General features: G+C 54.8%; 1 protein-coding gene across 5 annotated transcripts; it reads right to left on the bottom strand.

Moving 5' to 3' along the window:
* Positions 1–251: 251 nt before the first annotated feature.
* TRPV4 (transient receptor potential cation channel subfamily V member 4) lies at positions 252–22487 on the bottom strand. Of its 5 annotated transcripts, XM_055549495.1 has the most exons (16): positions 22393–22471; positions 22086–22290; positions 18792–18964; positions 14082–14234; positions 13207–13347; positions 12252–12550; positions 11238–11417; positions 9667–9825; positions 9363–9455; positions 9032–9105; positions 7748–7913; positions 7444–7510; positions 5324–5640; positions 3920–4047; positions 1595–1716; positions 252–906 (listed from the first exon to the last, which is right to left on the bottom strand). In XM_055549495.1, exons 1-16 carry the CDS (start codon positions 22469–22471, stop codon positions 749–751), a joined length of 2514 nt encoding a protein of 837 aa, XP_055405470.1. In that variant the 3' UTR covers positions 252–748. The 5 variants fall into 5 exon arrangements, with proteins under 5 accessions (XP_055405470.1, XP_055405467.1, XP_055405471.1 ...); XM_055549492.1 differs by having other exon boundaries at positions 22086–22487; XM_055549496.1 differs by lacking the exon at positions 11238–11417 and having other exon boundaries at positions 22086–22487.
* Positions 22488–22918: the final 431 nt, after the last annotated feature.

Below are 22918 nucleotides of genomic sequence, written 5' to 3'. Positions count from 1 at the left end.
CTCTCTTCTCCTCACTCCCTTCATCTCTACCTCCCCGTCACACCCCAAGCTCACCCCCATCTCTCAGTCACCACCACCGCCCGAGTCCAGCCCCTCCAACCATCACCTGAACACTGCCTTGGTTGTAACTCCTGCCCCGGCTTCTTATCCCCACCCTACCCCCAACCACAGAGGTATCTCTTTGCTCACGGTCTCCCTGCTGTCTTCCCCCCATGCCTGCTACCACTGCCCCCACCATCTCTACCATCAATGAACATTTATTGAGCACCGACAATCCCAGACCCACCCAGGGCCCGGCCCCTCATCAGAGCCACCGCACTTCAGCCCAGGGTGGCCTGTGCAGCCGGCCCTGCACCTGGGACCAGGTCCTGGGGCCCCGGTTAGGCTCCAGTTCGGGGCTGGGGATTGGGCCACTTTCCTGAGAGCAGAGCAAATAAATAAATGAAGAGGCAGGGAGCTGAGTTCCGGTGGGCGGAGACCCTGGTGTCCCTTACTGTGACTCCATGGGAGTGAGGCAGGCGACCAGGCGTCCCGTGCCCAGGCCAGGGAGGCAGGGCAGGGGACGTGGGGTGCAGGCAGGAGCCTGGAGACCAGAGGGTCCTGGGGCCTCCCCGGGATGTGCCCGGCCCTCACCTCTGGGGGGTCGAAGGAGGGTACGGGGCGGGGCACACCCCGGTAGGGGGCACCTCTGAAATGCAGCTGGACTGAAAATGGGCGGTGGAGAGGACCTTGCTCCTGCCTGCCGGCCCTAGAGCGGGGCATCGTCAGTCCTCCACTTGGGGGGGTAACTCTGCTGGTGGCCGTCGCAGCTGGGGTTCCCCACGTTGTCCAGAGGCACCACCACCTCATCCGGGTTGGAGTTCTTGTTGAGCTCCACCACACGGGGCACCACCGAGGACCAGCGATCTGCAGTGAGAGCAGTGGAGGGCAGGGTGAGGGTGGCCAGAGAGCGCATGAGCCTGTGTATTGCGCGCCTTTGATGTCCCACGCACTCAGCAGTGGGCGAAAGGAAAAGGAAAGTGAAGTCGCTCAGTTGTGTCCAACTCTTTGTGAACCCATGGACTGCAGCCAACCAGGCTCCTCCGTCCTTGGGATTTTCCAGACAAGAGTACTGGAGTGGGTTGCTATTTCCTTCTCCAGGGGATCTTCCCGACCCAGAGATAGAACCCGAGTCTCCGGCATTATAGGTAGACACTTTACTGTCTGAGCCACCAGGGAAGTCAGTGCTCTAAAGGGGGAGGTATATTATCCCCGTTTTACAGAGGTGGCAAATGGGGCTCAGAGAGGTCATGGAGCCCGCCTCGGAACACAAAGGAGTAAAAGAAAGAATCAAGATTCAAGCCGGGGTCAGGAGGCCTGCGAGCCCAAGGCCTCCCGACTGTGCTCGGCTGAGTGGAAGAGCCCAGGCTTTCACTGGCAGTAGAGGAAGCTTGGCGGCCAGCTCCACCCTCCCATTCTACAGACGTGAATACTGAGTCCCAGGGAAGGGACAGGACTGCTCCAAACAAAACGGTGCTGAGGAAGACCAGGGCTCCCGCTCTGTGTCCCTCAGTCTCCCCCACACCTCCCCTGACCGCCCCCCACCACAACTCACCCCTCCGGAGGCGGCCCACGGTGTGTGAGAAGCCGTAGTACTGGTAGTTCTCGTTCTTGCCGGGGTCCTCGTTAATGATGCCCAAGTTCTGGTTCCAGTGAGACCAGTTCACCTCGTCCACCCTGGTGGGGCCACAGCAGACAGAGGGTCAAGGAGAGCCCCCTTGCCCAGAGAAGGCACCCCTTCCCCACCCCCAGGCAGCCTCTAAGCTCCAGCCTTCCAGCACACCCTCCTGCTTTTTTTTATTCTTTTTTTAAATTAAAAAAAAAAGTTATTATTATTTATTTATTTGGCTGCACCTGGTCTTAGTTGCAGCACTTGGGATCTAGTTCCCCAACCAGGGATTGAACCCAGGTCCCTGCACTGGGACCGTAGAGTCTTTGCCACTAGACCACCAGGAAAGTCCTTGGTTTTTTTTTTGTTTTGCTTTGTTTAAATTTCTGATAATATATATAGACAGATAGATAAAACATAAAATTTCCTATTTCACTTTTTTTTTTTTTTTTTGGCTTCTATACTTGGCTTGCAGAATCTCAGTTCCCTACCCAGGGGTGGAACCCGGGACCCGGCAGTGAAAGCTTGGAGTCCTAACCCTGGGCCGCCCGGGAGGTCCGTCACCCACTTTAGAGTGTACAAATCGGGGCATTAAGTACATTCCTAAGATTGTGCAACCATCACCACCACCTAGTTCCAAAACCTTTTCATCACCCCAAACAGGAATTCTGTGCCTGTTAAGCAGTAACTCCCCATCCCCTCCCCACCAGCCCCGGCAACCTCTGTTCCACTTTCTGTCTCTGGATTTATCTATTCTGGACATGTTGTGTTAAGTAGCATCATTCAGTACGTGGCCTCTGTGTCTGGCTGCTTTCACTTAGCATCAGGTTTTCAAGATCCATCCACGATGTAGCCTGCATCAGTACTGCATTCCTTTTTGTGGCTAAAGAGTCTCCCATTGCCTGCAAAGACCTTATTTGTATGGCTATATTCCATTCATCTGTGGATGGACATCCTCTTTCTTGATATTCTCACTCTTATTATTGAGACACCCTCATAAAGTCAGGTTATAGGGCCCAAATGGGCTCGAGATAATTTTTACTGTTTTAAAATATTTATTCGGCTGCATTGGGTCTTAGTTGTGGCACGTGGGATATGTGATCTTCTTTGCGGCATGCAGGATCTATAGCTGTGGCAGGCAGGATCTTGTTCCTGGACCAGGGATCCAACCCGGGCCCCCTGCATTGGGAATGAGGAGTCTTAGCCACTGGACCACCAGGCAAGTCCCAATTTTTACTTTCTAAAATTCTTTTTAGTTATTTTAATTCAATTTCCGTTTTTGGGGGGCAACTGCTATGAGTCAGGACCCAGCAAGGAAGATACATCCTTTGCCCCCATTTTACAGATGAGGAAACTGAGGCTTGTTGCACTATTCGTCCAAGGTCACAAAGGTGTTAAATCACAGTCGAGACTTGAACTTTGGATCCAAAACAGGGCTGTGCGGTGGGGACTGTCATAGTGCAAACTGACTTTGCCTGATTCCAAGCATGATGCTGATGCTCCATGCTGGCAACCACGTTACAAAGAATGAGTTCTCGTTAAAGAAAAGATTCACCCAGGGCTTCTCCTAAGAAGCTGATATTCCCCATGCACCTGGGTAACATCTCAAGTCCTGGAAGCTGCTGATAACTCAGTTTCTCCATTTCAATCAAAGCCCTGAGGGGACTTCCCTGGTGGTCCAGTGGCTAAGTCCACACTCCCTATGCAGGGGGCCCGGGTTCGATCCCTGGTCAGGGAACTAGATCCCACGTGTAGCAACTAAGAGCTCCCATGCCACAACTAAAGATCCTGCAAGCCACAACTGAGGGATCGAAGACCCTGCAGGTCACAACTAAGACCCAGGGCAGCCAAATAAAATTTGATCTATTTAATTTTTTTTTAATAAATATTTTTAAAAAATCCAAGCCCTGAAACCCATTCCATTGTATCACCAATAGAGGGTGGTGCCATGCATTGCCTCTGAGTCTGCTTCCTCCAGCAAAGGAGAGAGCAGTAACACCAGCTGCTTCGGGGTGTCTGCCCCAATGTGCATTGGGGGCTGGCCAGGTACATCTCATGTGCCAACCTGTCTAATATGCACAGCTGGCCAACAGAGTGATGCTATCATTGTCCCCATTTCACAGATGAAAAAACCGAGGCTGAGAACTGAACCCACAGGATCAGGCAGTGGAACTGAGCTCCGGTCAGGCCCCTGGGGGCCTCAATGGCTCAGAAGTGGCAATGGGTAGAAAGCACAAGGAGGCCCGGTGGTCTCGCCCAACCCGGCCTCACCTGAAGCACCACCTGCGGTCTGGAGTGCCGTCCGAGCTCTTGCCCACGGTCACCATTTCGCCGGAGCGGAAGGCCTTCCTCAGGAACACGGGGAAGGAGCGCTCGATGTCCAGGATGGTGGTGGCCCACTTGGGGAGAGAGGGTGGGCGGGCAGCGCGTGAGCCGCGCCCGGCCTTGCCTAACTGTTCTCAAGGCAGGAATGACGCAGAGAACCAGGCTTTCTAGCTCCCACCACTCCTGCGTTAAAGACTCAAATACCTCCAGGCGCCTGGCCGGAGAAAATGAATGAAGGGTCAGCAGCCTGTGCCCCAGGACACCAGGTGTCCCCTCAGTGCTGGGCATCCCCAGGGAGGGGTGGGGACTGGGGCAGACCAGGGGGTGCAGGAGACCCCCACCCCGTGTGAAGGGGGCAGCCACCTCTCATTCATCCAGGAATGTGGGCCCGCCTGCAAGGCTTCCAACTTTTCAAGAAAGGCCAGAAATCTGGATTTTTCTATGAAATCTCTCAATTAAAATTTTTTCGCATTAAGTTTTTAAAAAATATATAGTGATGCAGAAAACAAATAAATCTTTGCTGGTCAAATCTAGTCCACGGGCTGCAAGTTGGCATGTTACAAGTTACATCCAGCAGGGAAACTGAGGCCCGAGGGAGAAAGTGGTAGAGATAAAGGGTAAGAGCAGGTCCGATGGTCCCCTGAGACCCAGACCTCTGGGGAGGACCTTGTGGAGTTGTTTTTCTTCACTGCGCCATTTCCTGAAAATGTGCCAAGTCCCGGTAAGTGTGGGTGCTGCCTTCCCGGGCCTCGTGGTAAGGCTGTTTATCGGGAACCCGGGTTCTTGAACTGCCTGCAGCCAGGCAGGCAGTCACACCCTCCCCCCAGGCCCTCTGCTCCCTAGGCTTGCACGGAAACCTGCGGGAAACAAAGGCAGCAGCTCCCCAGCGCATCCACACCCAACACATCTGCCTGGGGTTGGAGGGGCAGGGGGAGTGGGCAGCCCCTCTGATGACGAAGCTGATGCTTCCCGGCTCTGGGATGGCCTGCTCCCATGCCAGCCTGGTGTCTTGGGCCCGGCTGGGGCACAGAAGCTGCCCACGGGCTCCGTGCGGAACCCCCACTGAAATGTGAGGCTTTCTGAGTATTTCCGGTGCCCAGAGCGCTTCCTCCCTGGAGCTGGGGGGATTGCATCCCATGAATGGGACCGCAAGGGAAGCTGAGCTGCAGAAGCCACCGGAAATGCGCTAGGTGGCTCTGGGAAACAGACCTGCAGGCTTTATTCGTGCCCATTAAACAGACTGGGAAGTGGAGACGGAACGGGGTGGTGCGGCTCGTCCAGAGCACCAGGCCGAGGAGGTGCAGCAGGCCAGGTGGCCCCGGGGCAGAGTGGCCAGCAGGGCGGGCTCACCTGCAGCTTCCAGATGTGCTTGCTCTCCTTGGACACCTGGCCCACTGTCTCCCCCATGAGGGCGATGAGCATGTTAAGGAGCAGCACGAATGTGAGGATGATGTACGTGACCAGCAGGATGATGAAGACCACGGGGTACTTGGTGCTGCTCAGCATCTCCAGGTCGCCCATGCCGATGGTGAGCTTGAAGAGGTCCAGGAGGAAGGTGCTGAAGGTCTCACTGTCGCGGCATGAGGGGTAGGTGGGCACTGTGCAGTTGGCGTGGTCCTCATCGCACACCTTCAAGTTGGCACACGGGTTCAGGAGCGAGACCAGGGCTGCGGGAGGGACGGCAGTGACGGTCACGGAGGGTGAGAGGTAGGGAGGCCCCTTCCCATTTGATGGAGGGAAACACTGAGGCCTGGGGAGGGCGGGGAGGCTGGCCCAAGGTCACCCAGAGTGGAAGCCAAGCCAGTGGTTGAATCTGGGTCCTCCTGCACGCAAAGCCTTTGCTCTTTCCACAAACTCTTATTAACAAGAAAGAGGGTCCCAGGACTCAGTCTAGTGGTTCTCAACCGGGGATAATTTGTCCCCCAGGGCACCTTTGGCAGGTTTAGAGACATTTTTGGTGTCACAATTGGAGAAGGGACACTACGGGCACCTATTGGGTCAAGACCAGGGATGCCGCCAAACATGTCACCATGTACAGGACAGTCCCCACCACAGAGAACTGTCTGACCCCAAATGTCAACGGTGCTAAGGCTAGGAGAACCTCAGTGAGCTGACTGTTCTTAGAGGTCTTGGGAGTCTGGGATGCCAGCATTCCAGGGGCAGACTCACTCTCGTGTTCCTGTTTCCCAGCTCACAGCAGCACAGAAAGGAAGGGAGGAAGGTGAAACCAGGCACCAGCTTTGACTGCCCCTAGAGCTATGCTCACTACGGCCGTAACCCCCTCCAGACATCAGCTAACTGTGGTGCACATCCCTTCCCATGAAGCCCAGATGAAGCCTCCGAGTCCTGTTCCCTTTTGGATCCTGGGCGTTGGATGGCCGGTCACCCGCCCCTTGGGGACCAGCCCGACAGCTTGATTACCTGCCCCAACCCTGGTCCTGCCCCTATGTGCCACTGAGCTCCCAAGGCATCATAACATCAAGGATACAGCCTAGTAGAGGCTTTGTAGCTCCTGCCACCAAGATGGTAGAGTCTATTTCCACACTCTTTGATTTTTACTCTTTTTATTTTTTGGCTGTTCGCATGATATATAGGATCTTAGTTCCCAGACCAGGGATTGAAGCCAGGTCCCCTGTAGTGGAAGCGCTAAGTCTTAACCACTGGACCACCAGGGAATTCCCCTGTTTCCCCACTCTTTGAATCAGGCTGAGGCTTGCTTTGGCCAATAAGGTGAGAGAGACAGTGATGCTGTGCCAGTCAGTGACCTCGAACACTTCTGCTCACATCTGGGAACCCTCAGACCACCGTGTGACCAAGTCCAAGCTAGCTGGCTAGAGATGAGTGACCCCGAGGAAGACAGCAAAGTCACTCCCAATGGAGGCCAGCCCTAGCTACACTAGTCAGCTGCAGCCAATCCGCCAGCGAACACAGACACGGGAGCCCAAATCTGGCCCAGGTCAGCACAAGCACCCAGCAGACCCATGGACTTGAGCATAATAATAAATGGTGGCTGTTTGGGGGTCTTCCCTGGAGGTTAAGACTCCATGTTTCCACTTTAGGGGGCACAGGTTCAATCCCTGGTTGGGGAACTAAGATCCCACATGCTGCAGGACATAGCCAAAAATAAAAAGGGTGGTTGTTTAAAGTCACTAAGTTTTTGGGCGGCTTCTTTTGTCACAGTAGCTAAGATGACAGTTTTACCGTTTCCTAGCTTTTGAACTTGGGCATGTTATTTAACCTTACTTAATCTAAGCCTCAGTTTCCTTAATTGTAAAAGGTCATAAGAAACGCACTTCCCTTATAGACTTGTTGGGAGGATTAAACGAGGCAGGGATGGGAGAGGACTTGGCTCAATGCCAGGCACACAATGAGAACCCTACAAATGCTGGATATTCTCCTCCAGACACCATGGCGGCGGCTCCAGCCCCGGTGCCACCCCCGCCAGGCCCGCCTGGGCACCCGGGGCTCACCTGACGCGTAGCCGATCATGAAGAGCAAGTAGACCAGCAGGAAGCGGAAAAGGTCTTTGAAGAGGATCTAGACACCCCGGTGGGAATAGGAGGCAGAGATGAGATACGTGGTTTCTCGCTTTCCCAGCTCCTCATCCCACACCTTCTCTCCAGCTCCACCCTGCCCCGCCCCATGTCCAGGCCCTGCCCGCTGCCCCCACACCACCCCGCAGCCTCGGGGCCAGCAGCACTCTCTGTGCACATGTGGTGTGTGTGGCTCCCTCCAAGGACACACAAAGCCCAGGGGGAACCGCCTGCCCCATACCTTCTGGATCATGATGCTATAGGTCCCAGTCAGCTTCAGCCCGCGGGTGAAGTAAAGGGCGTTCATCCAGCCCAGGACCAAGGCAAAGACCATGACGGCCAGGTACGCCTCGATCCCCGCCAGGTAGAGGGCGGCTGAGACAATCACCAGCACGGAGTAGATGAAGCTACAGGGCAGCAGAGGGCACGAGAGGAGCCAGAGGGGAGAGGGGGAAATGAGACCCTGGACAGGGAGGCAGGCCCCCAAGCCCTGTAGGTACTAGGGCATCCCAACGACACCCAGAAGAGAGACCATGAGACCATGTGGCTTCCTGGGGTTCCCCAGCATCCTGATAACCAGAATCCTCAGTTAACTGGCAACTAGGCCTCCCTGGTGGCCCAGTGGTTAGGAAGGCGCCTGCCAATGCAGAGGACACGGGTTCAATCCCTGGTCCAGGAAGATGCCACGGGGCAATTAAGCCTGTGTGCCACAGCTTCTGAGCCTGTGCTCCACAACCAGAGAAGCCACCGCAAGGAAAAGCCCGCACACCACGAGAGAGTAGCCCCTGCTCGCCGCAGCCAGAGAGCCTGCATGCAGCAACGCAGACCCAGCGCAGCCAAAAAATTAAATAAATAATTGCTTAACAAAGTTAATTGCCAACCGATGTGTGTGTAATTGTCCTGGGGCCCTACCAGATCCCAAAGTGATGTCCTTTGTAGTTGCTAGAGGAAGATTCAGTAGTTCTCAGTGGAGATTTTGTGGCTAAGTGAAATTTTTTTTTTTGCCCTACCATGTGACATGTGAGATCCTAGTTCCCCGGCCAGGGATCAAACTGTGCAACCTACAGTGGAAGCGTGGAGTCCTACCCCCCAGAATTTTCATTGTTCTCTAACTCTAGGAAAAAGGGAAAATATGTAACACACATGCAGCAATCCATCCTGTGCCCCAGGCAGACATCATTAATCAATCCCAGCACTCTTTCCCACTGAACACAGACACAGCCTTAAGATTCTTAACATGGGCACTCCTGGCAGACATTAGCAATCAATCACAAGTGTAAGAGGTTAAATTTATTTCTACCCATGGTGTATATAGTGATAACTCTCTAGCAACCAGAATCTTGCTTTAACCAGAGGACTCTTTTACTTGACAATGGCCTGACTTTGGGCTACAGTAGCTGATCAGGCTGGGTGAGTTCACTCCTAATAAGAGTCACACACACCCCCTACCACCAAACCTCGAGGATGTCCCTCCCAACCCCACCTTCCTCACCCAGAAGCTGCCACCCCAGGGACCTCTACTCACTAGAGTAGCTGGAAGGAGCCATCGATGAAGAGAGAGTTCACTCCAGGGCATTTCTTCATGAACAAGTCTTTGATCTGAAGGAGGGGACGGGATGGGTGAGAGAGATGGAATCAGCAGAAGTGTGGAGCAGACAGTGGAGTGAAGAGAGGTGGAGGGGGACTTCCCTGAAGGTCCAGTGGTTAAGACTCGGCATTCCCAATGCTGGGGGCATGGGTCTGAGCCCTGGTGGGGAAGCTCCCCGTGCCACGGGGTGTGGCCAAACATTAAACAGATTAAAGAGGTGGAGAGAGAGGTGGGTCCAGGCAGGGTAAGGCTGGGGCCAAGTGCTCACGTTGGTGAAAAAGAACAGGATCCCAGTGAAGAGCGTGATGATCTCGCCGGCCAGCCTCAGGTAGTCCATTGTGGTGCGGTAAGGGTATGGCGGCTGGGGGGCAAGAGGCACGCAAGTCCTCACCCAGCCCCTCCAAATCCAGATGTTCCCCAACATCCCAGCCTCTGGGTCCATGGAGCCTCCTCCTTCACCCTCCTCCCCCTGGGCGTGGGGGCGCCTTCCCACCCTGTTCCAAGCCTTCTCCAGCCCCTCCCACAGGGGGCCCAGCTGTGCCCCAGCTCCTGTGGCCCTCGCGGCCACTCACAGTGCCCTCGAGAGGCTGGTAGTAGGCGGTGAGGGTGAAGACGACCATGGCACACAGATAGGAGACCACGTTGATGTAGAAGGAGACGGCCCCGAACTTCCGCCACTTGTCCCGCAGTAGTTCGTTGATGGGCTCCACGGCCAGCATCTCATGGCGGTTCTGTGGGGGAGCAGGGTGGGCAGGGGGTGGGCAGGCTGACTCCAGTGTGCCTTCCCCCACCCTCTGCCCCAAGAGCTCGTTCTCCTCCTGACCCATTCTTCAGACACCCAGACTTCTGGGCTCAGCATTTGAGGCTCTGCCCAGTTCTGTCCCAACTTACCTTTCTAGCCTGTTCTAGACACACAGAACCCAGAGCTAGAAAGCTCCTGAAAGAACATCTATTCCTATGGTCCCCAAACTCTAATCAGTGGAAGTTGCCAAGTTGCTGGCACCAAAATCACCTATGGAGCTTGTTAAAAAACATAAATCCCTGGGGACTTTCCTGGCAGTCCAGTAGTTTAGACTCCGAACTCCCAAGGCAGGGGGCACGAATTAGATTCCCTGGTCAGGGAACTAAGTTCCTGCATGCTGCAGCCAAAAAATTTTTAGTGCAAATAAATAAATAAACCCCTGGGTTTCAACCTCAGACATTCTGATTCAGGAAGTGGGAACTGGGAAATTTAGCCCCAGGATGATAAATACTTGACTCACCACAATTTTCCAAGTCTGAACCCAGGACAGACAGCAATAATTGAGTCCCACACAATAGTTCTCTATACAGTTTCCTGGGCAGACACTACCAATCAATCAGAGTTTGCAGCTGAGATGCTAAAACTTACCACCACCCCCAGTTTAAATCAGGTTGGTCACTGATTTGAAAGATGAGGGAAGTGAGCTCCAGTATGAGAAGGCATCTGTCCAAACTCACAGAGCTGGGGCTAGAAGGAAGACCTTCTGTATGCAGGCCCCAGGGCTTTCTGCCCCATTTGTGCAGCATCCTGTCTCTTTAAGGGCTTGAGTTTCTTTATCATCAAGGATATGTGCACTGATGTAGCCACAAAGATGCCACTGCAATGTTATTCCTGATAGTTAAGTGCAGAAACAAACTCAAATGACCAAGAATAGAGGAATGGTTAATTAGAATGTGGTACATTTCCACGCAGCAATGATACTGCAGAAGAATATTTAATGGTGCAGAACGATGTTCATAAAATACTGCTAAGTTAAAAAAAGAGCTTTTAAAAACTTCATATAACAAATGCTAATGATAATAGCTGACACATAATGTTTACTCTGCGCCCGGCTGTTCATTTGGTCCCCCCAGCAACCCAATGGGAAATGCTCTATTTTTATCTGCATGGTACCAAAGAGGAAGCTGGGACTCAGAGAGATTGGGGAGTTTGTCCTGAGTCACACAGCATGTCACTTACAGCGCCAGGCTCCTAAGCCAGTCCTGCGTGCCCCTGAAGTCTGACCCTAACAATCCTGCCATTCCCGCCCTTGCCAGATGCCATTCTGGGCACTCAGTTGGCCTCTTCTATTGCACCCAGTCCACAGACTCACTGCTCTGGCCCCTCCTGCCCTGCGCCCACCTCGATCTTGCTGTTGTACACCAGGATCTCCAGCACGGAGGTCTCCTCCCCACATGTGTCCAGGGAGGAGAGGTCGTAGAGCGAGGAGTACACCGGCCCGTAGGCCCAGTCCTTGAACTTGCGTGACAGGTGCCTGGTGTCCTCATCTGTCACCTCCCGACGGATGATGTGTTGGAAGATCTGTGTGGGAGGAGTAGGATCAGGGGGTTTTGGGGGGGCGTGGGCAGGGGTACTGCCGCAGGGCCACTCACGTGGGAGGGACTCCAGCAAATAGCACCTCCCCAGAGAGCAGGATGGGCGAGGGAAAACATTTACTGAGCACCTGCTGGATGCTTTCCTTACATCACCTGGTTTAATTCTTGCCCTCACCATCCTGTTTGACAGATGAGCTAATAGCATGCGTGCTAAGCTGCTTCAGTGGTTTCCGACTCTTTGTGACCCCATGGGCTGTAGCCTGCCAGGCTCCTCTGTCCATGGGATTCTCCAGACAAGAATACTGGAGTGGGTTGCCATTTCCTGCCCCAGGAGATCTTCCTGACCCAGGGATTGAACTCGTGTCTCCTGCACTGCAGGTGGATTCTTTACCGCCGAGCGATCAGGGAAGCCCCCATGAGGAAACAGAGGTTCAGAGAAAAGGAGGATGTTCCCTGAGGCCACACAGCAGGTTAGAGGCTGAGCCACAACCCCGGCCATGGAGGGCAGAGGAGTACTGCAGGGCTACAGCTCTGGGGCGCAGCTCTCTGTCAGTGGCATGCCCTGGCTGGTGGGAGTGGGGCGGTGAGCATCCAGCGGGGTGGGATGAGCAGAGAGGCTCTGGGATGAAGTCGAACAGCCTTGCTGGACAATAGGGAGCCACAGCAAGTTCTTGAGCTAGAACTTCTGCACTCTGGGGTGGGCAGGATGGGAGGCGAATGTGCACATTAATAACACGTCAGCTGCAGCCTCCCTCGTGTATGTGTGTGTGTGTGTGTGTGTGTGTGTGTGTATGTATGGTGACCCCGGCCCCACACGCACCCCAATCTTGCCCGTCTTGGCGGCCATCATGAGGGGCGAGAGGCCGTCGTTGTTGAGCACGGCCTCCAGGTTGCTGTCGGGGAAGAGGCGGGCACACTTGAGCAGCAGCAGGTCGTACATCTTGGTGACGAACTTGGTGTTCTCGCGGGTGTTGTCGGCGATGGCCACCAGCGCGTGCAGCACCGTGTTGCCGCGCGAGTCCTGGCGCCGCATGTCCGCCTTCTTGTGCGGGTTCTCCGTCAGGTAGTTGACGATGTGGGGCTGGTTGGTGCAGGCAGCCAGCGACAGGGGCAGCTCACCTGCGGGGCAGGCGGTCGGGGGGCCGGGTCAGGGGCGGGGCCCTCCCCGGGGAGATGCCGTGACGATGGACACAGCGCCCACGGCCAATGTGAACCAGCCCTGGCCGACTGCAACCGTCTGGGGGCGATGTCCCCGGGGAGGCAGACGTGGCTATTTAAGGCATGGCCACGCGACGTGGAGGCTGTGAGGGACTCTTTGAGGAACTTTGTCCCTGAACCCCGAATAACATGTGTCTAAGCGGGGGTGAAATTTAAAATCTTTCATGGGTCCAACTGGGCCATGGTAGTGATGCCATTTGGACCCTGCATCTGACCATCAGTGCCAGCTTAAGTCAGACCAGAGGATGCGAGTGATGAGGTGTGTGTGGGGGGGGGAGGGGACAGCCCACCACAGCCCTCTGATCCCATTACGATGCCCACAGCACGGACGGGACAGCTGAGGCTCAGGCAAGCGAGGTGACGCTCCACTCCTCAAAGGTGAGACCTCAGTGACCAAGACCAACGAGGCGGCCTGTGCCCTGGGCTCCGTCTGGGCCTGCGGTCAGCGCGGCCCTGGGTATCTCCGGAGGTGTCAGGACTGCCAGCACCACCGGGTACCCTCCGCGGCCCCCAGCTTCAGCTCCATGTGCCCCAGCCCCCACCAGGCCCCTCCTCACCGAAGTAGAAGTAGCCGCCCTCGTCCTTGGGCTGGAAGAAGCGGCCCCGCGCCTGGGCATGGACGTCGGCTCCTTGGGCCACCAGCAGTTCCACGTAGTGTTTGCAGCGGCGTTCGATGGCGATGTGCAGGGCGGTCTGGCCTGGGAGGGGGTGGGGGACTGTCACTGGGGGATGGGCGGGCGCACAGCCCTGACCAGGTGTGGGGGGCGCTGGGGCGCAGAAGGTGGAGATCCACCCCAGGGCAGCAAGGGACCTTCAGATGTTCCCGGACGTGGAGTCTCTGAGGCCTGAGGTCCCAGACCTGCTGCGTCACACCCGCAAGAGTTTAGGCTCACGGGATATCTGACTTGGAGGACCCCAAATGTGGAGACGTTGCAGACTCGTAAGAGCCTTTCACGCAAGAGGAAACAATGGCATCGTGGTCTAACAGGATTTGGGACACAAAATTCACAGCCTCTGAATCTGACATCCAGGAATCCGAAACGTCGAGGTGGATTCATGGATCTCAGAATTTAGACCCGGGGAGCTGGGCCTGGTGACACCTCTGCCTTTTCGAGCTGTTGGCTCACAGGACTGTTGTCACAAAGACTCAGAGTCTCCAAACCAGAGCATCTTGGGTCCGGGATCCCAGGTTCACAGCGCCTTTGGCTCATTACATGCGAGAACCTTGGAACCTTCAATTCTGAAACTCAGAATTTAAAAGTTGGAAGGGGTAGTTATTGTTGTTCTTCAGTCCATTCGTTCATTCATTCGACAACTGGTTCCAGGACATGCTGGCACTCGCGGCCCAGGCTGAAATGAGGTGTTGCTGGGGGTGGGGAGGGGCTGGACAAGTGAAGAGGGAGCCCCTCTCCTGCCCGGCCCAGGGCCCTACCTCGGTAGTAGATGTCTCGGAAGGGCGAGTTGATGAATTCCCGCATGTTTCCCGTGCGCTCGGCGATGTCCAGAAGCACGGGGATGGTGTCGTTGCGGCCGTTGCTCAGATTCAGCAGGGCCTTGGGCAGGCAGGTCTTCCCGGTGGACGGTTCTGCAGGGAGACACGTGCAACAAGAGGAGTGCTCGGCCTGAGGCCCAAACTGCTGGGCAGCAGGGGACAGGGCACTGGGCAGGGAGCCAGAGGTCCTGGCTGTGTTCTCCTTCCTGAGCCCGGCCCCTATCTGCTCCCCAACCCCACCCCAGGGTACTAAGAAGGTCAAAGAAACTCAGAGGAGCAGAAGTTCTTTAAAACATGGGAAGCTGCAGCCTGTAGAGACATGGTACTTACCAAAGCATATTTGGAAGGACTTTTCTTAAATATGGACCATTTAAAAAATATATATATTTATTTGTCTGCATTGGTTTATTTGCAGCAAGCAGGATCTAGCTTCCTAACCAAGGATTAAACCCAGGCCCCCTTCTTTGGAAGACGTCCCTGGAGGGGACTTTTAAAAAATCAGATAAAAGGGGGGAATGCTGAGTTAATCAAAGCCAATCGCCGCCATGTCTTCACTACAGGACTTCTCAGAGCCTTTAATCTGGTAATGAGGTCTGGCAACCTCTAAAAACAGACCCAGGAGGCAGTCGTTGCTTGAACACAGATCCTTTACCCATGAAGCAGGTGCAGTAGCGCCCCTAGAGGGGGGGAGAGGTAGTGCAGCGTTTCCCGAAGTAGGGGCTGTGAGCCATAATAGACAGGAAACTATCTTAGAGGATTTGGGGGCTCCTGCAGAGGCAGCAATAAAAACAGCAAAAGCCCAAGTGTGCAAGGTGTCAGCCCCTTGTCAAATCTCTCCCATGAAGTCAGTCTCCATTTGGTACTAAGGGGTCTTTAACACCTCCCCCTAATGCTTACTAATGTCCCTTTGCAATTTTCTTTCCCTTGTATTAATTTTTATGGTGATGTGAGTGGATTTATATCTTTAAAAGAGAGAGTCAATGAAAAGAGAACTGGCTTTTAACCAGGCACAGGGCAACACAGCCCGATGCAGGAAGGGGCCCAGGAACGGGACAGGGAGTGGGAGAGGCAGTGGTGGGCTGAGGGGCTGGCTCTGGAGCCAGGATCCCTGGGGCTCACATCAGGCTTTGCTCCCCATTTCTGATTTGTGTGTGACCTTTTCTCCGCTTTCATTTCCTGTCTAACTACATTGAGCCTATAAAGGGAAATCATAGGCTAATAGATAGCTGTTGATGAGCCCAGGACCAGGTAGACAGGCATTCTCAGTAAGTCATACGGTTGCAGTTATTATTCTACCAGAAATGCTTTCGAGACTCTCCTTAGATACCTGGAATCAGTGGAGAGAACGGGAAAAACCTGCGGTCGCAGAGAGACCTGAATTCCAGTCCCACCGCCCCTAGGAGTGATGTTGCTCAAACCTCATTCTGGCTATTTCTTGCTACATCCCTGGCGCCCAGCCCAGTGTCAACAGCAGGTAACTATGTATTGAATAATAACAGACTTCAGCTTTCCATCTGCATAAGCTGGTGGGCGGGGGGGCGGGGGGTGGGTGGAGGGGGGGGCGCGCCGAATGCTGGCCCAGGCCCCTGGGGAGTCTGCTCAGACCCACGAGCCTGGAGGTGGATCATTCCGTTTCCTAACTGACAGGGAATTAGAAAATTAGAATTGTCGCAACTCTCCATGCTGACCTCATCATCTTGCATTCCCCAAACCCCAACCTGGTCTGCACGTGTCCCCTTCTTAGACACTGATGTCCCTAGCCAGCCTAAACCTCTGTCCCTCGCCTTCATCTTACCCTTGGCACACACCCTCTCCCCCAGTGAGTCCCCACCAGTTTCACCTGTTTCTCCAAGCCCTCCACCACTCTCCATCTCCATTGCCACCAACCTGGCCCAGCCAGCATCTCTCTCACATGCCCAGGACACCTGCCTGGTTTCCTCTGGACATCCTTGAATCCTGGAAAGCCTCTCTGGATATCCTTGAATCCACTTTCCACATAGCAACTGAGTTCAACTCTGGTCATGGTCAGCCACAGGGCCTTTGCACATGCTGATTTTTAACCTTCTCTCTAATCCTCCCCCACCTGTTTTTACCTGCTGCTGCTGCTGCTAAGTCGCTTCAGTCGTGTCCGACTCTGTGCGACCCCATAGACGGCAGCCCACCAGGCCCCGCCGTCCCTGGGATTCTCCAGGCAAGAACACTGGAGTGGGTTGCCATTTCCTTCTCCAATGCATGAAAGTGAAAAGTGAAAGTGAAGTCGCTCAGTCATGTCCAACTCTTAGCGACCCCATGGACTGCAGCCTACCAGGCTCCTCCATCCATGGGATTTTCCAGGCAAGAGTACTGGAGTGGGGCGCCATTGCCTTCTCCAGTTTTTACCTGGCTAACTCTAATTCATTCAGACTCAGCTCAAGTGTCGCCTCCTCCCAGAAACTCTCCCAGATTTTCCTGATCAAGTCAAATCCTTCAACACAGCTTCTTTGTGGACACACAGTTACAGGTTGTAATTGTGTATTTGTTTCTGTGATTGCTTAATCAATGTCAGTCTCACCCCCGAGACTGAGAGAAACTTGAGGTCAAGTCTGCTTTGTTCATCATTTTTTGCCCCAGGCCAGTACCACTCCTGACGCTTGTTAGGTGCCCAATAACCACTTGTTGAGTAAATACACATTCAGTGAAGGGGCATGCTGTGCACTGCAAGGAATTCCAAACCACAAGGGTTCAAGTGGTTTATGTAGGATGTGGGACCACACCGTTGATTTGGACTGTAGCAGGGTGCGGGGCTGCCAACCTGGGTCCTGGGATAAGAAGCCAAGAACAGGGCTCAGCCAGAAATCAGGCGTGGCTGCAGTCACAGGACTCCACCACCAGGTGGCGAAGTGGCTTTGTCCACTGGGGAGGCTGGAGCCAGGGGCCCTAAATAAACTTCTGTTGGAGGTTGTCCAACTTTTGAGGGGGTGGTCACTGACTCCCCTAATGAGCTCATGAACCTCTGGCTAGAAAAACATGCAGGGGTGCAGCCAGTGTTTGCGGAGCTCGAGACATGCAATTTGGGGATCCTGTTTATGAAAATGAACACACAACTACAAATTCCAAGTTAGGTCCACGGATGTACTGGGGGCCAGAGCAAGAGAGGGTCCTGAAGCCTAAGTAGTGGGCCTCACAGTAAGTCCCCCTCTACACCTGCCTTATTCGGTACAATGTCAGGGACCTCCCCCCAGCCGGTCTTAGAGCCCCCCACCCAGGCTCACGCAGACCCACTTGCCCGAACTCAGCCTGTGCTCAGAGACCCAGTCCTTAACTCAGGAAAAACCAGAAGTCTTGGCAAGTCCAGCCTGGCGCTGCTCACCAAAGGCAAAGCACCACGATCTCTGTTTCACAGGGGCTCCCTCTACCCCAAATCTCCCCACTTTTGCATGGTGAACTTGGGGGGCTAGGTGGGGCTGTTTGGCCAGGGCTTATATGTGGTTGATCTCCAAATGAGATTGGCAGCATCATGGAGACCTTCTGAGGGGAGAGGGGGACCCCATCCCCCTACAACTGTAACCTCATGCCCCACACAAGGCCACACCGTCTGCGCCCTGGCTGGGCACCATGAATGAACGGTTTTTGTAAGTCCGGTAATTCTCTTCTGATGGACACAGTGATACAGCAGAGTATCATTTTGGTGTTCAGAGAGTCTGGCTGGTAAAGGTATATGTGAAAAATACACTGCAGACCTGGTCAGCCTATTTAGGCGCTTAATTTGCTTGAAATACCTAAAGTCTCCAAATACCTGATCTCCCTGGAGCATCGTCAGCCCTGTTACTGTGGCCGGCCCACCTGAGACAGGCCCTCCTTCCTGGCAGTTCAGTTCTTGACATTTTATATTGATTTGTGGGGTCATTTGGCCAGTTAACGACAGCTCACCTGGTACCTGGCACACAGTACGTGGCTGACTTGGGGGAGGGATTCACAGGCTCCCCTCCCAGATGTGCAGACAGGCCGGGGCAGCGGAGGGAGCCAGTGCCCTGGGGCGGATGTTTGAGCCTGGACGAGCCTGGAGGGAGCTGTCTGGGCTACGTCCCAGGGCAGGGGACTGGGCTCCAGTCTACAGTGGGGAGCCAGAAAATTGGGCAGGGGCGGGGCTTGAACCTGGAGAGCAGAAGCAGGAATGACCTGCAACCCGTTCCAGAGCTCCCCCAGACAGGACAGGGGCTTCTGGGACCCTGGCTGCCTGTGCGCGGCACTATGGGATTCTCTGTCCGCAGAGGCCAGGGCTATGCTGTGATTATTCCCCAGGGTACAGATGAGGAAACTGAGGCTCAGAGAGGCCAAGGATCCCTTAAGTGGTAGAGGTGGGATCTGAGCCCAGGTGTGTAGACTCTGGGCTTCCCTGGTGGCTCAGATGGTAAAGAAACAGCCTGTAATGTGACCTTGCTTACCTATGACACTTTGCATCAATAAAGGCTGAATGAAGAAAGGCAGCCAAGGCCCAGAGAGGTTAAGTAATATGGGAAAGGACACACAGGACTAGACTCCCTGTCCAGTGCTCTTCCTGGCTAGTGCAGCCCACTGACCCAAGAGAAGACACTGACAGGAAAGGGGGCCCCCGACGCCAGGCCTCCCCCAAGCCCCAGATGGCCTGCCTGCTATTCTTGGGTGGCTCACCCCGGAACTCCTCGTCCGTGAGGCGCTTCTTGTGGGTCAGCAAGAAGGGGAGCAGCCCATCCAGGTCAGCGGTGGAGCCCCGGGACACGATGTCAAAGAGGATAGGCCGGTTGAAGACTTTGAGGATGGGAGGCGGCTGGGGTGCGGGAGCTTTGGGGCTCTGTGGCTGCTTCCTGAAGGGGGAGGAAGCGGGGTGATAGGAGGGCTCATCCCCTGCCCACCCTCATGGTCTCCAGCCTTAGAGGCTGGAGGATTGTAGGGGAGGGCAGCTGGAGCCCTAGGGAGGGGCCAGGCTAAGAGGGGAGAGTCATCTGGAGACACAGGAATGTTTTACCCCAACACTGTACCTAGCACCTACTGTGTGCTGGGTGGAGACCGACAGAAGCTCCCAAGGTCCCCATCCATCTATCCAAACATCCATCCACGCATTCATACATCCAACCATCCACCCATTCACTCACCCATCCATCTACCTATCCATCCACTACCCACACTCCCACCCCTCTACCCATCCATTCACCCATCCATCTATCCACCCACCCATCCATTCTTCCATCCCTCCACACACCCACCCACCCATTCACCCACCCATCCATCCATCTCTTTGTCATTTATAAGTGCTTAGTAAGCCAGAGACTGGAAGAGACAAAGATACTAAGGACAGAAAGGAGGAACACCAGACTAAAAGATAAAGCAACTCTATCATTTATTCAAATCACTCACTGCTTGATTTATTCATTCAACAAACATTTGAGACAAATGAGGCCGTGCACGTAGATGCTTAGCTCAAGGCCCCACCACAGTCAACGCTGGTAAACGTTAGCTGCTGTTCCTGTTATTATTTAGTGCTACTGCGTGTCCGGAGCCTGTATGTGTGGAAGAAACGCTGAGCTGCAGAGGCGGGTGGAGAAAGAATAAGGTGGGGAGGGCTGGGGGAGGAGAATTGATGGAGAAGGAAAGAAGGGAAAAAAACAGACAGTCAATCAGCCATTCAATAAGCGTTCACTGGGCACCTACTGTGCGCTAGGTTTTGAGAGACAAAAAGCTGGCGCAGAGCTAGCCCAGGGGCACCGAGGGCAGGGACACTCTGTGTCGCGTGCTCACCCACCCAGCGCCCAGCACACACAGGGGCAGGAGGAGGCTGTGAATGAAGACAGGACAGACAGGAGAGGAGGACAGCATGCGAACGGGAGAGTGGAGGGGAGCAGAGAGGGAGCCAGACAGGAGGCGGGGGCCAGGGCCAAGGGGTCACCGAGCTGTTCCCGGGCCCAGACCTTGCCCCCCAGGACGGGGCCTCCAGCGACAGGGCGCCAGGGAAGGGAGAAGAGGTGCTTCTGGACACTGGGGTGGGGGGCACACAGGCTAGGGCAGCCCCCATTTCATCTGCTCCTGAACTGTGACCTTTGAGCCAAAAAATGAAAAGAACACCCTTGCCCCGCCCCCATCCTCACTGAGGCAGCCTTCAGGGTCTCTGAAGACCTCAAGTGCTCAGCCGCACCCCCCTCCAACTCCTCTGCAGCCCCTCCAGAGCCATCAGCTCTAGCTGTCTGAGGTAGTGGTGGGGATGAGGGCCTGAAGGAGGGGGAAAGGGAGACGAAGAGCCCACCAGCTTGCAATGCAACCTTCCAAAGAGATCGGGCGCCGGGGCACCTTACTGTCCTGGGCCTGTCTCCACTTCTGAGTGGAGCTTACAAAGTTCATCCAGCAGCTTGCAGACTGCGCTCCTTGGAGACCTCAAGCTTCTCCAGCCTCCACCTGGAATGTTGTTCAGTCACTCAGTCATGACCGACTCTTTGCGACCCCATGGACTGCAGCACGCCAGGCTTCCCTGTCCTTTACCATCTCCCGGGGTTTGCTCAAACTCATGTCCATTGAGTCTATGAGATCCAACCATCTCATTCTCTGTAATCCCCTTCTCCTCCTGCCCTCAATCTTTCCCAGAATCAGGAGCTTTTCCAATGAATCCCCTGAGTGGCTGCCCTTTCTCACTCCTTAGCTTTGGGCTTAAATGCCAGCTCCTCCAGGAAGTCCACCTGGATTATGTTTCCTGTATCAGCTCCCTCTCTCACCTCAGCACCTCCCCCAGAGTGAACTATTTTTTTTCAATTCTACCAGTTTATTGCTACCAACCCATCTCCCTCCACCCTCCTCATGCATGCGGGCTCAGTCATGTAACCCCATGGACTGCAGCCCGCCAGGCTCCTCTGTCCATGGACTTTTCTAGGCAAGAATACTGGAGTGGGTTGCCATTTCCTTCTCCCAGAGTCAACTCTTTCTTTCTTTCTTTCTTTTTGACCAAGCAGCATGCGTGATCTCCCCTGAGCAGGGACTGAACCCATACTCCCTTCATTGGGAGCATGGAGTCTTAACCACTGGATCACCAGATAAGTCCAAAGTGAACTGTCTACTCACTTGCTTATTAAGTGTTCTGCCCTCCAAACTGAAAGTGCCAGTGACAGTTACTCAGTACCTAAGCTAAGCAGGGGCAGCATCTGGCCTGGCTCATTCCTGGAGCCCCAGGGCCAACCCCTCCCCTAACCTGGCATGTGGTGGGTGGTCCAAAAACCTTCACTGAACAAACCGATGACTCGGTAAATAAACAAAGGAGACAGACAGCTCCTGACCAAGTGGGGGCTGAGAAGGTGGCTGGGCTTCATCCAGGGGCGTAAATGAGTCTGTGATCAGCATGAGGGGACAGAAGGACATACGCAGACTTCAAGACTCCTCCAGACACACACAGAGGCCTGAGTAGGGTCTAACGGGTTTTCATGTGGAGATGGCTAGACAGAGAGATGGCAGATGAATAGATGGGTCGATAGGTATCCGAATGAGTGATGATGGAGGATAAACTGGACAAACGGATGGACAGGTGGAAAGGCGGGTAGCTGGTAAGAGAGAAAGAGAGAAGGAAAGAGAAATAACGAAAGAGAGATATGGAAATGGAATAAATGAATGAATGATGAATAGTTTGATAGCTGACTGGCTGGATGAATAGAAACGGAGAGTAGATAGAAGAATGGATGGCTGTTTGGAGAGTAAACAGTGGACAAACGGAAAACGGGTGGTATGAGAGGACGACTAGATGATGGATAGAAGGGCAGACAGGTACTTGAGGGAGTCGATGATGGACAGGTGGACAGATGGATGGATGGACTGGACGAGTGAATGGCTAGGTGGAAAGACAGGTAGCTGGATGAATGAATGAGTAGATGAAGGGTGGGTGGGTGGATGGATGGGTGGATGGGCGAATTCAATACAGAGGAGACCCTTGGCCAGGCAGCCAGCAATACTCACTCTATGACCTTCCTCCTCCACCGCTTGTTGTCACTGGGGTGGTGACGATAGGTGCCGTAGTCAAACAGCGAGTCCATGGGCGCCTTCTTGGGCCCGGGCACCACCGAGGACTCGTACAGGGTGGACTCCAGCAGGTCGATGGGGTTGGGCACCCCCTTGCGGAAGGCGCCCTGGAACTTCATGCGCAGGTTTGGTCGCCCGTCGCCTGGGCCGGCGGGGCGACCACCATCAGCCGGCGAGGGCGACGGGGAGCCGTCTTCCCCCTCGAACAGGTTGGCCAGCGATGACAGGGGGAAGGCCTCCCCGCCGGGGGGCCCACTCTCATCCCCGGGGGACTCGGCTGTCTCCCCTGGCCCCCCACGAGGGCCTTCGCCAGGATCCGCCATGCTGCCCTGGGGACCCGTCCACACGGCTCGGCCTGCAAGGGAACGGGAGGGGCGTCAGGCCGGCTCCAGGAAGCCCCCCCCCGCGGGCAAACAGCGCTGCTGCCAGCTGCTTCAAGCCACCCTTGTAATGACAGGGGTGCAGGGCAGCCACTCCCAGATGTGGTTGGCCGCCAGCCCCCGCAGGAGCTGCAACAGGAGCCCCATTCAGGGACCTGGAAACACACGCCCGCCTCGCGTCCAGCTACCCTGGACATCAGCTGGAGAAGGAAGGGCCTCAGAATCACACCAGGTCCCCAAACATAGAGCCTAGGGCTTACTCCTGGCCAACCAAACCAGCTTTGGAGCACCCAGAGCAGGGTTTGAATCCAAGTTCCGCATTTAGCCACCATATGATAGGAAAGCTGATGGTTCACAGCCTCGGTTTCCTCATCTGTGAAATGGGGATGA

Source organism: Bubalus kerabau, chromosome 16, assembly GCF_029407905.1.
Source record: "Bubalus kerabau isolate K-KA32 ecotype Philippines breed swamp buffalo chromosome 16, PCC_UOA_SB_1v2, whole genome shotgun sequence".
Classification (NCBI taxonomy): Eukaryota; Metazoa; Chordata; class Mammalia; order Artiodactyla; family Bovidae; genus Bubalus; species Bubalus kerabau.
The sequence above is the reverse complement of the archived record's forward strand: the minus strand, read 5'-3'. Positions and strand labels throughout refer to the sequence as shown.